The 15,326-nt window shown below is 42.7% G+C and overlaps 1 protein-coding gene across 4 annotated transcripts in view; it reads left to right on the top strand.

Moving 5' to 3' along the window:
• Nucleotides 1–14,822, top strand: part of camsap2a (calmodulin regulated spectrin-associated protein family, member 2a) — a 43,165-nt gene extending 28,343 nt beyond the window's left edge. For 2 of the 4 annotated variants that reach the window (XM_026194647.2, XM_026194645.2), the window contains 11 exons: nucleotides 4,548–4,644; nucleotides 5,062–5,158; nucleotides 5,248–5,279; nucleotides 5,366–5,435; nucleotides 5,547–7,686; nucleotides 8,613–8,749; nucleotides 9,140–9,363; nucleotides 9,933–10,005; nucleotides 11,383–11,498; nucleotides 11,893–12,011; nucleotides 12,505–14,822. In XM_026194647.2, coding sequence (XP_026050432.1) covers nucleotides 4,548–4,644; nucleotides 5,062–5,158; nucleotides 5,248–5,279; nucleotides 5,366–5,435; nucleotides 5,547–7,686; nucleotides 8,613–8,749; nucleotides 9,140–9,363; nucleotides 9,933–10,005; nucleotides 11,383–11,498; nucleotides 11,893–12,011; nucleotides 12,505–12,810 — 3,411 coding nt within the window. In that variant the 3' untranslated portion in view covers nucleotides 12,811–14,822. Of the gene's footprint in view, nucleotides 1–4,547; nucleotides 4,645–5,061; nucleotides 5,159–5,247; nucleotides 5,280–5,365; nucleotides 5,436–5,546; nucleotides 7,687–8,612; nucleotides 8,750–9,139; nucleotides 9,364–9,908; nucleotides 10,006–11,382; nucleotides 11,499–11,892; nucleotides 12,012–12,504 lie in introns of all 4 variants that reach the window. The other 2 variants (XM_026194646.2, XM_026194643.2) reach the window with 1 other exon arrangement.
• The last annotated feature ends 504 nt before the right edge of the window (nucleotides 14,823–15,326 follow it).

Genomic DNA, 15,326 nt, shown 5'->3' with positions numbered 1-15,326 from the left:
CTTTCTTCTTCTCCAACCATCCTTTTTCTTTTGCTCGTTTATTTCATTTAAAAAGTTGCCACTGCTTTTAAGGAATTTTACTAATGATGTTTCTCCTCATGTTTGCTGACCTTTCTCAGACAGTATTAGTTTCTCTTGACAGAGACCTTTCTGATTTATAAATCCTTCAGTCCTCTCTCGTCTATAACACTGTTGTTTCTCTGTGTGTGTGTGGTTTCTTGGTGTATGAATGTGTATTGCAGCTGGAGTGCCATGGAGACAGTCCGCATTTTACATTAAGCTCAGCCCTGCTTTTCTGCCGTTACCATAAAAACATATATAGGTCACTCGAGACACACAGGAAAGAGCTTATTTTACCCTCTCACTAATGTTCCACTCTGTCTTTGAATCCACAACATTTCAGTATGTTTACTTGGTCAGCTGGTGTGCATACTGCATATACATATATATATATATATATATTTCTGTTGCATACCTACTAATTTATCATCAAATTGCCATTATAGCCAGTGGTTGCCACAACCACAGTGCACTTGTGTTTGCTCAGTGGTTTGATCTAACGTTCCCTCTCTCATGCTCATGAGTTTGTTTTTAGTGTGTCGGTCTCAGTGTGTTTTGCCCGAGAGCTGCACGGGCAGGGGAAAAATAAGTTGATGTGTCTGGATAAGTTTGACTTTCCCTGACTGTCACCTCAGCATGTCCTCAGATGTAGGAGAGCTCTGAGCACACACACAATACAGGTCACTGAAAGGACAAACCTCAGGGGACTGTCCAAACTGACTAAAATATGTCTAATATCTAAAGGAAACACGCTGAAAAAAGCAGTTTTGAAGCTGAAATCCAGCAAAATGATGAAGGTAGAAAGTATTGAAAGTATCATTATATGCCAAAAGTAATGAAATGTATTCATATTTAGAGGAAAGTGCCCTTTACATGCTTTATTTTGCACAAAATTTCTAAAAAAAAAAAAAGAGCAAAAAGAGACATATCAATTTCCGCCCAAAGCACATGCGTTCTTTTCAACATGGTGTCAAAAAAATAATCACCAAGCTTTGTGAACCAGCCATTAGCAGCATTTTGCTGACACTGATTTCAGGAGGGGTAGAGCAGCCTCAGCAGGCACAGTAATTGCCTGAGAGAAGCAGTGCGGCAGACACGAATGCACACAGAACTAGTTAGATTCAGTAACCTTGACCCAGATTGCAGGGAGTCACACCCTCGGTGGTCGTATGTTGTTGCTCGGCACGCTGATGGAGACCATATTACAGAGAATGAGCCTCCGCTTAGAGGGGAGGGGAGGCGCACGAGGTGTTGATGTGGAAAAAAGTGGAAACGGGAGAGAAGCGACAAGAAGGTGTGATAACACAGTTTGAAACAATTAGGAAGGAGAAGGAGCGAGGAAACAGAGTAAATGGGACACTATCTTTGAGAAAGTGATGACAAGATTGGGCACACGTGTTACAGTAACACACACAATAGACTCACACTTTGCCTCTGTGAAAGTGTCCCTATGCTAATGCTGCTGCCAGATGTGGTTAGCGGAGATTAGAGCTGGTGGTTTCCAAACACAGTTAAAAACACACTCCTCAATTGATTGACATTAAAATAGTCATAATTCATAAGATATAACACGTGACAATAAAGTGCATCAGAATATAGGATTGCAGTAAAGAGAGAACCTGGAAGATGCCACAGTTTAGCTTAAATGATCAACTCTAGCTGGTGTGGAGAAGATCATTTAATAGATGTTATCAGTCTTCCTAAGAAATCAGATGCAGAAAATTGGAAAAGAGCATGAAGCGTTACAGTGGGAACATTTATTGCCCACACACCCCCAAACTAGTCTGCCTGATATCTTCATGTCAGACACCAGGTCTCTTTCTGGTAAATACGTAGCCCTCTCCAAGATTAAGAGTCTGCACTCTTTCCTCTCAAGTTACACAAAATTTGCATGTATGGTGATGACAGGTTGACTTGACATTTTTGTTCAGTATACCTTAGTAAGAAGCAAAACACTTTCTTCCTTTCTGTAAGGAACCCAAAAGCCATATATCACATACATTACCTAAGGCCATTATTTGCTAATGGACACCAGACCACTAAATCACCCAACCCGCTCCCATTTACTGGCTCTATGTTTAATTAATTCCTCACACATCATAGTGGCTATCTGTGGACTCAAGGAAGATAAATGAAATTCACCAGCTCCTTTTGTACCACGAGGTTCCTCGCAAACATGCTGCGGTTGCCCTGAGGAGGCAGTTAACACACTTACAATAATTCATAATCTCCCTCTTCAACGTGATTCTCAATTAGTCATTTGTTTATGATCTGACTGTCAGCAGTGAAGGATGGCACTTTTACTCCTAAAGTGGCACACAGGATTACATATAATAGCCGTGGCTGTAGTCAACGCACATTGCAGTCTAGTATAATTTCCTCTTCACTGTCAGGTAAAGAGTGGCAGGGTTACAGGAAGTAATATGATGTTCGATACTACGTGTCTCTGAGCAATCGCTTCTAAAAATCCAAATGTTTTCTCCTACCGTCTTTCAATAAGCGTCTGGCAGCTGTCTGATAAACTTGGCGAAAGACCAAAGGATGGTTTTTCCAGATTGGAGTGAGTCTGTCTGGCTGGCTGCTGGACGTAGATCCTTTAATCAACCCTCTGGCCCAGTGACTGTTAAGATTAATTCCCTCTGAATGCTCACTGTGTGGCTATAGGCCGCATCTTCAACATCATTTCTAGGGGCTTTGTTGGTATATATTTTCCTATGCATTTGAATGTTTCACTGTTGTGTATGTGTGTGGCACATACAGGGGAGGAGGGGGAGGGTGTTTATTCCTATACCCGCAAAGTGGATTAGCTTCCCCCACCCCACCACTCTCAGCTCTGATCTTCTAGTCTTCTAGTAATCACCAATCTGACTTCATTCTGAGCGGCACACACTCAAATCTGCAGACAGGGAACTTGGCAATGCTGCAGACCTGGCAACCCACGAGGCAGTAATGCCATTCACTGGGGAGATAGGTGTGGTGGTGGTGCAGTGGTTGGTTTAAGGGATCAGACTGAGTGTGTGTGTGTGTGAGTGCTGAGGCTGGGGGTATTGAGCAAAAACACTCACACCTGGTGTGTCAGTAGTAGTCGGGCGAACAGATGGGAGGAGAGAACAAGTAAGCTGGTGGCACCAATCTGGGAAGGGCGGATGACAGGAGATCTTTGTCTCTTTCTCATTCAGTCATTTTTTTTCCTGCTTTTTATTTCTTCTGAGGAGTGCTTCACATGCTGAACACACCTAAAAGGTAACCAGCACTATTTGATTTGGAGTTCATTAGTAATTCTTTGCTTACTCAACTCTAACGACTTTGTTAACCATGTGCTCCACTGCTTCTCACACCAGCGGAGCAGGATTCTGCAGCAGACACACCTTTTCGTCTTCTTGCAGCCCTGCACGCTCGCATGTGAATTAGACGGGAAACAAAACCATGTGAAATGCTGCAGTAACACCCCCCCCCCCCCTCCAGCCAAGCAGGGTGCTGGTGTTAATTGCCTCCGTCCTTCCTGGTGTGGTTTTGTGCTTCAGTTGACACGTGCGCTCTGGTGTTTGACTGGTACAGAATGATGCTGCTCATGACTTGAGTCAGGCTTCTTTAGAGCTGGAGCACGCACCATTGTCTTTGTCTGGAGACCGTGGACTGAGAGCTGGTAGAGGGTGGGATTCCTCAAGGTCGTGCTTTACTCCACTCATTTGCATTTGTGTGTGTCTGTGAGTGAATAAAGAAAAACTGTACAATTTGGCCTGATCATTCAGCATAAATTGATTACTGTAAATTAATCTCATCTGTTTGGATTGGAGACATGTTATTTGGTCATTTCTTTGTTTCAAGACAGTGACAGGTTGAAAGAATTTAGAAAGGAGGGAGCAGAAGAAAGGCAATGTTTCTAGAGAATAAGCTTTTTTCCCATTATTATAAGGAAACAAACAACAGTGCTTTGGGAGAATGAAATACTGAGTCTTTGTAAGATTGATGTTTTTTGCAGCGCAGTGCACTCTCCTCCAGCAGTTTCACCTCCTCGTGTATGTTGACCCAATTCAAACGTGGACACGACCTGGCACAGCAGTGTTAAATCCCTTTGAGCTCTGACTCTCAGTCTCATTCAGGTTGGATGCAGGTGACCTCTATTTTGTAAATGAGGTTAATGTCTTAATCGCTTCTCGACTAGCACTGTTACTATTTGCTTTAGCATCATTTACATTGCCTGAGCCAACACAGAGAAAATATAATTTCCCTGTAAATGACTCTACAGTCGTTTGAACTGTGAGGCATGTTTCTCTTAAAGAGGATATTCTATCAACTAATTAGTCATATATACACAGGGTACAATACAAGTTTATGATACCTCAGCTTAACAGAGACACCTGCTGGACAAATCAGACAATGCAGTTGAATGAAGCTGTTTTGGACTCATCCGGATTTTATTCTCTGTGCTGTAGCATTTACGTGTTTTTGAATGGTTTCAATCTTGCTCTTGTTTTCCTCCCCAGAATAACTACCTGGTGTTCATGGCAGAGCTGTTTTGGTGGTTTGAGGTGGTCAAACCGTCATTTGTGGAACCAAGAAAGCTTGATACCGAAGGCACAGGCAAGTGTCAAATTCTAACCCTGCAACTTTATTTGTATAGCATTTTTCAAAGAGACACAAATTGCTTCACAGTTTTGAATAAAATTCAGACATTAAAGCGTACATGATCGAACAAAGATGCATAATCAACCATATGGCCAGACGTTCATTCCAACATACACAATTCCAATAAACACAAATCATTGTAAACTATGGATGAAGGGGAAGCTAACCTAAAATGTAATGTCATTTCAATTAAATTTAAAGTAGCTATAGTCATGCTAGTGTCACGATTTGTAGCGAAGCAGCAGTAACTAAGTATGGTAATGTTTTTTCTCTGAATCATACACAAATTAATCAGATAAGGATCATGCAATATTACATTGTGTCTATTGAAAAACCACAGTGCGATCATTTTTATTTGTCTTATCACGTCAGAGCCCTCATCCTTCTTGAAGAATTTCCCTGTAATCCCCATCTCCAAGGCAACTAAGAAGAGTTTTATGGAAAGGCCCCCAAGCCCTGAAAGACCCAGGTATGTTAGCACCAAGTTACAATGACAAGAAATCAGGTGGCAGAAAATTCTCAGTTCCCATCATCATGTTTGTCTCTCTCGTTCTCAAGTTTACCCCTGCGGCCCCAGCCCCGAAACTCAGGTGATTATATTTATTTATGGAAATACATACAAAGTATATACAAAAGCATTCTGTTGTGATTGTTACTCATCATATGCGTCTTACAGGAGAGATCAAGAGGTCAACCTCGATGTCCTTTGTTGATGGCAATCTCGGTACCTGGCCAAAAGAGAAGAGGTGAGTGTTATCATTGCCCTCTTTATGTCTAACCTTTTATCATTTGATAACCAAATCTGCTAAATTAAATTACAATTTCTTGTTGTTTTTTGTTTTGTCTTTTGTGTTAAGATCTGGGCCTTACGGTGTGTCCTTTGACATCCCCTTTGATAAAGAGGAGTCTGCGCCTGCCACTGTTCCCTCCACACGTGGCATGGTCAGGTCTGTCAGCACGGATGATGGTTCTGGTTTCAAGGTCCTTCACATGCCCCGTGGAATGAAGCGCAACCTGTCCTTCCAGCCAGTGAATGGTCAGAGTGTCGGCATTGAAGAGGAAGGCTGCCCAGACAGCCTTGCTGGCATGGAGCCGAGCAAGCAAGGGTACTCCAACGGACACAGAGGAGTTACAGAAACAACTCCGTCCACGGAGGAAGCCCTCCAGATTATCCAAAGCCCAACCAGGCCACCAGTGGAGGGCATCAACAATGGTTTCTTTCTGCATAGTCAGGAACATGGTGCCGGCGTTGGTGCTTTAGATCCAGTGTCAGAGGTGGACTCCAAAGGACCTTTGAGCACAACGGACACCACAGAAGTGGACACTGGCATCCATATCCAAACAGAGGACATGCTGGATGAAGATTCCTCTCTGAAAGACTGCTCTGTGAACATGGAGCTGGACATGGACACGCCGAGCCCCTGCCCAAGCAGTCAAAGCAAATCCCCTTCAGCAGTAAAGATGACTAGCTTTGCTGAGCAGAAGATGAAGAAGCTTAATCCATCAGCACCAGACTCAGGAAGGGGCAGCTGCAGCTCGCTGAAGACCACTCCGGAGGGCTCTGAATTTGGGCTCCCATTATCTGTCTCATGGGCCCCGACCCCTGAGCACAGCCCGGTCCGCCAACAAAGCACACCGCCCCCTATTTCACAGCCGTCACCCACACCTGTCCAGCTTCCACCCAATGACCCCGCTCAGGTCATGGCTACAGAGATGGTGCAGCTGCGGATGAGGCTCGAGGAGAAACGGAAAGCTATTGAGGCGCAGAAGAAGAAAGTGGAGGCAGCTTTTACAAGGCATCGGCAAAAGATGGGCCACTCAGCATTCCTAAACGTGGTAAAGAGAAAAGGTGACGGTGCAGCAAGTGGAGAAGAGGGAGGAAAAACTGAGGGAGAAGGAAAGTCAGCAAGTACAAGTCCTACCTTTAAATTTGGGAGGAACAAGGCAGACACACCTGACGGGGCAGAGCAAAGCAGCACGGCTTCCTGTTGGCAAAAATCTCCCGGTGCAGGTGAGGAAGGCGGACAAAGCCACGCTCAGCTGACAGAAGTGGATCTCACAGAGTATACACGTTCAATTGAGAAACTCAACCACTCTTTGGCCTTCCTCCAAACTGAGATGCAGCGATTGGCTCAGCAGCAAGAAGTAATCATGGCCATGAGGGAGCAAAAACAGCAGCAGGCGTGGGTCATCCCTCCTCCACATACAAACCCCTCGCCACAGAAGCACGGTCGAGCCGGAGCCGTCACTCGATCCTCGGGACCCTCTTCTCCGGCTGACTCCCCTCGTTCCACCCATCGCTCTCCAACCAGCATCAAACGGAAATCTGCATCCTTCCACTCACGTAATCCTCGCACCCCTCGACCCAGCGAGCTCAAGCTGGCCCCCTACAGTCGCGTCCTAACCGCGCCACAGTCTGTCGATAGCATCCCAAGGCTACGGCGATTTTCTCCCTGCCAGCCCCTGGCAAGTTCCTTCGTTTACATGGGGGAGAAACCAGCAACCGCCAATTTGGAGACAGTTGCTCCAGTTGCAGATAAAAACAAGGAAACACATTCCCTCCTTTCCCCAGAGCGAGAGCTTGTGGGTATAGCCGGCTCCCCCTCCCCAAAACTGCAGAACAAAAAAGAGCAAAGTGAAGTAGGTACTAATTCCCAAACCCAGGAAACAGAAACTCCCCACCAATCCAAGACCACTGACATGGAAACAGATTACCAGAAAGCTCAGAAGTCAGATATAGAGCTCAAACCTACTTTAGAGTCAACATTCCCTGAAGTTCTAGCCCACCCTGTGATAGAGACCTTCACGGTGATGCCAACAGAGATCCCTTTCCAGTCAGAATTGTCTGGCCAAGCCAAAAGCAGTTTGATTGAAGTTCCTCTGTCAGTGGTGAAACCGCTAGAGGATCCAACTCTGGATGAAAGCCTGGAGATGCAGCAGGGGGATGCGGAAAGCCTAGATGATGAACAGAAGCTGTGCCGTGGTTTCTTTTTCAAGGTAGGCTAAATCACAAAAATTAACACACGCACAACCCGAGTGGCATTTAAACGTGTCGCTGAGTTGAAAACAAATTGAAAAAACCTACAGACATATTTGTAATTGGGCAGAAATGATTGTTTTCATAGGGAAACAGTTTTTGTTCCTAGGTGAAGATGATAAGTAGCACAGGATATATGCTGTTTGAGGATAGTATCATCTTCCCCTTTATAGCTTCTACGGCTGCTGCTAACTGCTGTCTGGGCTTCAATGTGGGTCACAAAACTGGGGCTGCTGTGAATAATTCAGGCGCAGCTGTGGAAACACGGGGCTGAAGATGGGTCGGCTAGAAAACGAGGGTGGATACAGAGGGATGAGCAATGAGCGGTCACATGAATTAACCTCTACAGGAATCAGATTTGTAGTTGAGTTGCATTAGAAGTTTGCTGTGCCACCATTAGAAACAGCTGAATTCAAATTCATTTCGTCACGTGTGTTTATATTTATAGTCTGAACTCAGATATTACAGCGTTAACCACAGGGACATGAAACAAAGCGTCTGTTGCATAATAAAGTGTTTAGAAAGCCTTCAAATGAATGTGCTCTTTCTGGCCCTGAGAAATTCCTCTGTTCTGTGGCTTCTGCAAGCCCTTTTGAATGCTTCATTTAATATTACAAGAGCATGTTGACCTTTCCACAATCCAGGTTTAGAGTCACCTCTTCATTATATCAGATTAGATTGAACAAAACAACAATAAAAAGGATTTACTGGGTATCAAAATGACACTCAGTTCTGCCAGCTCTGGATTTTCATCACAACCACAGAAGGTCAACTTTGCTTGATGAAAAACAGATAAACAGCTAAACGTATAATATTCATAAATTGACACAGCAGCTTGCATTACCTCACACACACACTTTAACCCAGCTGCCTTGTGTTCCTACAGGAGGATGGAAAAGCAGAGGAGAACATGGCGCAGAAGAGGGCTGCACTGCTGGAGAAAAGGATGCGAAGGGAAAAGGAGAGCCAGCAGAAGAAGATGCAGCTGGAAGCTGAGCTGGAGCAGAAAAAAGAGGAAGCTCGGTGTGTCCGTCTGAGAAAAAAAATTAACTTGTTTGTTGAGATTTTATTTGATGCTTTACTAGAATCTTTTTCCTACTTTTTCCTCATATTTTTTGTTTCCATTTTGTATTATCTTCCATGTATTTTCTTCATTCTGTCCATTTATGAAACATCACAAGATAGTAATAGTAACGTCACAGCTTTCTAAAGCCCATTATGTCCCAATATTTGCTTAATATATCTAAGACTTATAGACCTGATTAACGTTCAACATCTTGCCAAATAACTAGTCTCTTTTTAATAGCGGTGCAGTGCAATATTTACCAATCAATCGGCTGTCTCTTATATGGTGAATTTAGCATTTCAAAGTATCTTATTGCTAACTCTCCTTCCATCCCTGCATCTGTTCAGACTGAAAGCCGAAGAGGAGCGTGTCAGGAAGGAGGAGGACAAGGCCAGGAAGGAGTTCATCAAGCAGGAGTACCTCCGGAGGAAGCAGCTGAAGCTGATGGAGGACATGGACACCGTCATTAAACCTCGACCCGCGGCAGGGGCCAAACAGAGGCGAGGGCGACCGAAGTCTATCCATCGCGACAGCATGGACTCACCCAAAACCCCCGTGAGGGCTGCCACAGGTAACCATGGAGATGACCCCCTCTCTTAGAGAGGTCAATGCCATCTCGTCTGTCACATCAGTGTCTCGCTGCTGCAGTGCATTGTGCCACCTTAGACTGTGTTAAGCAACCAGCTGAGCGCTGCCTTCCTCCTGATGTTTCCTTAAATGCTGTTTTATATACGGTAGTAAAAATATCAAGCTAATATATGGCATTGATATTAATGCAATAATAATAATAATTAGTATACTGAAAAATTATTCTAAAATAACAAATTAAAACCTCACGTTGAAGGAAGCAGCATCAGTGTATGCATGTGTGATATGTGTATATTTTTAAAAAAGCATTATATGATCTGATTTTACTGAATATGTGTTTAATTATGCATCATATTAGTCAGTTTTGCATGTATTTGTGGTTGTGAGACATTTCAGTCGCAGCACTGAGGCTCTAATGCTGTCGCAGGTGGCACAAAACACCGTGGACAGTCCGGTGGTGTTTTCATTCGTGCTGTGGTGTAATCGTGTCGTGTTGTGTTGTGCCACGTGTGATTATCTCACATCCAGGTTCACGCCAGCGTGTCTTTTCAGTCTCCAGCTTGTCCCTTGCTTCACTCAACCTGGGAGACAACGACAGCGTTCACTCTGAGAAGAGAGCAGCAAGGTGAGATGTTACTGGGTTCTTTTTCCCCCAAAATGAAACAGGTTTAACACTTGGTTTAGATTTTTGTGTTCCATTCAGCAGTAAATAATTTTACTGGTTTAACCTTTTCTACTTGCTGTAAGAGCCTTAAATCCATGCCAGATATATAGTACAGAGTAAACTCGCACTGCCTTCTCAGGCAGAGCACGTGCTGAAGTGCTCTCCGGTGTTACAGTAGGAGTTTTATCCTTCACACCTGCCGTGATGTGCATTTAATTGGACCAGCAGACTAACTCTAACTCTCAGATCTAACATTTTTCCTGTTTTCTCTCAGTCTTCCCTTTTAACGCTTTCCTTTCATGTTGTTTGACACGTCAGAAGTTCTAGTTTAGCCTCTAGCGGTCTCTTCTACTTTCTGGGCTCTCCTAAACTGAGAAGGAGAAGGTTAGTTTTTCTGGTTGACGGTGAAATCTTAAAGGCAATTCATGCTGTCCTGAGCCCAATCCTGCACTGAAAACCCTTTAGACCACAATGGGTTTTGTTAGGGATTGTGTAAGCACTTTAAGCAAAAGCAAATGTTTTTTTGTTGAGACACTCATAACTAACTTCAAAGCAGGTCCGCTATGCTTCCTTCAGTATCACCATCACAAAACAATCACTTTTTTCTTTCCTGCTTACCCTTCTGCTGTGCTGTTCTCACCAATGTCCACACCTGTTTTGGTTATTTACGTCTGATAAAACACCAGGTGATTTATTCAGAACCACTGCTTGACAAACTCAATGCACACCCGAGGTAGAGCATCCATCTTATCAAGTCATAAACACATTTTTTTTATTCAAAGAAAGCTGAAATGACTTGTTAATATGGTCAGTTTAGTTGCACAAGTTGGCCTAATTGCTCTTACTTTGCATTTTCTTTGCTTATATTTACCAAATGCATGGCACAGATCATGTAATTTGGTGGTGTCCATGTAAAAAGCAGCATTTGATTTAATATTGTGAAGTTAAAATACTCCAAATGCAAAGAGTCTTACAGTGAGAGCAAGTAAATGCCAAATCCTGCACAAAAAATGTATCTGAACTTTTTTTTACTGAGCTTAATGCACCAAACTGTATTCACTGCCTGCGCTTGCAAGCTTTGCTGCTGCCCTGGTTATCATGACTTTGTCACACAGCTAAAACCCAAACCAAGTCCTTTCTTTTGATGACCAAACTGAACTGAATAGCAGTGCCTGCAGTATGCTGTGCTGAGTGTTCAGGATCAGCACACATCCAGAGAGGTAAACTAACAGTCTGTGTGTGTGTGTGTGTGTGTGTGTGTGTGTGTGTGTGTGTGTGTGTGTGTGTGTGTGTGTGTGTGTGTGTGTGTGTGTGTGTGTGTGTGTGTGTGTTTTCTAGGCCTGACTCTGCTGATGGTTTCCTGTCCCCCAGTCGCTCCAGCAGCAGGAATGGAGAAAAGGACTGGGAAAATGGATCCACCACGTCTTCTGTTACATCAAATACAGAGTACACTGGTAGGTTAACTCAGTACACGTCTTAGTTTATAGACACATATTAAAAGTGGCAAATATTCACAACATACAGTTGTTAAATTAGATCTTTGTTCTATCCATTGGAGATTTGTTTTTATTTATTTTTATTTTTTTTATGTTGATCTCATTGTCTGAAGCTGGGTTTCCGTTTGTACTGATTGCAGTTCAAAGTAGTGATATAAACAGTTGTTTCTGATTCAAATAGCTCACATTCCTCTGTCAGACTAACTGGTAACCCTACCCTTAGCTATCGTCATACACGATTCAGCAGCAGAAAGAGTAAAACCAAGCAAACAAGTCTTTCCTTTGACATCACTGGAGTGGTTGCTATGGCAACAGTCCCATCCTGATCTCCCTGCCTCCGTCTTTCTTTCAGGACCGAGGCTGTACAAGGAGCCCAGCGCCAAATCTAACAAGCACATCATCCAAAATGCTCTGGCACACTGCTGCCTTGCAGGGAAGGTCAACGAGGGGCAAAAGAACAAGATTTTGGAGGTACATGTCCTTCATAACTATACTTACAGTTGCACTAAAACTGACATGGGACCTTTGACTCTCTTTGAGGTGTATGTTTAGTGTACATTTTCATATAAAGTGGTCTTTAAATTCAGAGTTTTTGTAGATTTGCCTCTGTACACCATCACAGTGGATTTGAAACAATCAAGATGTGATTGAAGTGCAAACCTTTTGAAGACTATCCCATTTCTTTGCCTTGAGTAACTCTTGGCTTGCCTTTGCAGTATGTTTCATTATCCATTCGCACTGTAAGGCACTATCTGATTAGTTATGCAGCATTTGGCATAATCTCTGCAGAGATCATAGCCACTTCACAATTCATGTATCATGAGTGTTTTGTAAGCTGTATATCCTGTTGATATTTTAAGTCACAGATTTATAAATAGGAAAAAATATCTACATAGCACATCAAGTGTCCTTAAGCATATGTCACCTACTTATCTAACCACATTTACTCCCCTGATCTTGACAGGAAATGGAGAAATCAGAAGCCAACAACTTCTTGGTTTTGTTCCGAGATGCCGGATGCCAGTTTCGCGCTCTCTACACTTATTGCCCCGAGACCGAAGAGATCAACAAGCTGACGGGCATCGGCCCCAAGAGCATCACACGCAAGATGATCGATGGCCTCTACAAGTACAACTCAGACAAGAAGCAGTTCAGCCAGATACCAGCTAAGACCATGTCAGCCAGCGTGGACGCAGTGACAATCCACAACCACCTCTGGCAAACCAAGAAGCCAGCCACCCCTAAAAAAGTAGTGCCTGCCCAGTCCTAATGGGACTTGATACCCCGAACATTTCATTTTCCTTCTTTGAACATAACCAGTCTCGGTTAGCACTTCACTGTACATATCCATGAAGATTCAAACACCTGCAATGCCAGTTAGATGAATGCGTATTTATCTTTTGTTTTGTTTGTTCTCCTCATTGCATTCCCGTCCTTTATCCTTCATATTCGGACCAGAAGTGATAAGACTTTAAAGATCACGAACAGCTGGAATGTACGACACTGTCGAGGAATGATGTAAACGTAATCATGTCTGTGTTTGAAAAAGAGATTTGAGACATTGTGTGAGAGCGCGTGTGACTGATTTTATGTGCCAAACATTAAAAGAAAGAAAAAAGGAGACAGTATGAATGCCGGGACATTTTACTCCGTACACTGAAGCTCTGAATGTTTTCAATTCATGTATAGATTGACTTTTGTTCGCTCTACCCTGTTGAAGTGTGGCCTTACGCACGTTTGTTTTAGTGTAAGAGTGAGTGTAAAGCGACAACCTCTTTTGTATTTGGAAGAAACCTCTTTTTTCTTTTCTCACCTGTGTGAGTAAAAGTTTGTACATTAAAGTACGTAAACTCCAAAGGGCCAAAAAAACCTGATTGCATACAGCTAGCGTTAGCCACACAGGATACATGTGTTCAGCTCAACAAAGCAAAGCGGTTCCAGCTTTTTCAGAACCCCTGTTTTTGAGGAAGTGATTTTAATGAATGCAGGACGTTACTGTAGATCACTGGTTCTCAACCTGTAGGTCAGGACACGTGCAGACAGTTTGTGCTGTACAATGTCAGTTTTCTGGTTTATTTGCATTGCTTCAGCCCAAAAGATCGGGAACCAGTGTTGTAGATCACCTCGCTGCTGGTTCACAGCAGGTTTGTGAACAAATGAAACTCCTCAGTATTATTTATTTTTTATTATGAAATGCTGCCGACTACAACTTGTAGGGTTCTTTGCAGTTTACTAAGAAATTGTACAATCACACTCCTGGCCACTGGGATCAGGACTGATATCCAGGCTATAATGACACCTACAAAGTATTTCTCTTTATGTAACGATGAAATATTAACATTAAATTCAAGATGCACACTCAGACTCTTTATTATCATATCTGCACCCAGCTATAAGCCACTTTTGGCCCACCAAAATTAAGTAAGAATAGCTAGAATATAGCACATGCTAGATTTCTCATAGTTGCAAAAGATATGTTCTGTTATTTACAAGGTAAGTGATACATCAAAATAAGTAGTTTCTCCCAGTTTATTAAAAAGGCCACATTATGAAGTGTTTGTGTCATTTTCAACATGTCTATGCGTCTTTTTCACCACAGAAACGGGTTCAACCTGAACAACTAAAACGTGTGTTAGCAGCATTTTTGTCCATCATCTAAATGCAGCACGTTGTGAATTTATAGTAACATTGTTATTTTGCTAGATTTATTTTTTTCTATTAACACTAGGATGAGATTCACACAATAATGCAAGGCAGAATAGGGCAGGTAGATCCTTGTTGCTGCATACGGGTAGAGTCTCGCCATTTGGTTTAACCGGCGTCAGCGTTGTGTTACTTTTGCCACTGAATGTCAAATCCAACACCATTTGCAGGTATGATTTCCCCCCCAAAAATAAAGCTGCCAACGTGGTGCTTTGTTTTTAACTGGGGCGTGGGACGGGTGGGGGGTATTTATGACCAAAAGAGACATGTACGTGTTTTTGAAATTGTAATCTAGTACGACTCGGGGAAGAAGTGTTTCAATGTTCTTTACTGGAAGGATGTGTCAGCAGAAAGCTCGGTCTGCCTGCATTTGGCTGTTTTAAGGCCAAGGTTAAAAAGAAGATTATTATTTAAACTGTAATGATATTGTGCAGTGTGTTCATGTGAGCAACTTATTCACTATGATGACTTTGTTTTTGTTTCGTCAGACGCTGTGCCCTCATTCAACATGTGGCTGAACATGTAGTGTCATTTTTCTTTTTCATTTTGCATTAAATAAAATAAAGCATGACATCAGCATGTCTGTGGTGTTGATTGCAAATGAGGGTATTTTTAAAAGGATATGCAAAGAGGGGGTTGTTAATAGAAGCAAACTCTTTTCATGGAAGGATAATATTTAACCATGAAACAGTTTTGGAAATATTAGTCGTAGGGTTCTTTCTTTTTATATATATATATATTTCTAAGATATGGCACTGGACTATTGGTGTTTTCGAAGGGTTTCAAAGCCCAACCTGGTTAATTAGGGTCATTCCATCTGAAATCATCATGGGCCATTTGCATAAAATGTTATGGTCCAAATTCTTTGGTTTGTGTTTTCACACTTTGAAATCTGAGGCAATGTTGGAACATGAATATTTCCAAACCTATTAAAGATAAAAGACTGAAATGTTCACTGGTCTTCCCTAACATAAACATGAATGTCTGTATTTTGGGACAAATACATTACAAAAAAGGCTCCACATTTGAGCAGACATAAATACCAAACGTTTCCATTGCAAAACAGAACTGGTGACACTTTTG

This window comes from Astatotilapia calliptera, chromosome 15 (assembly GCF_964374335.1).
Source record: "Astatotilapia calliptera chromosome 15, fAstCal68.1, whole genome shotgun sequence".
NCBI lineage: Eukaryota > Metazoa > Chordata > Actinopteri > Cichliformes > Cichlidae > Astatotilapia > Astatotilapia calliptera.
The sequence above is the reverse complement of the archived record's forward strand: the minus strand, read 5'-3'. Positions and strand labels throughout refer to the sequence as shown.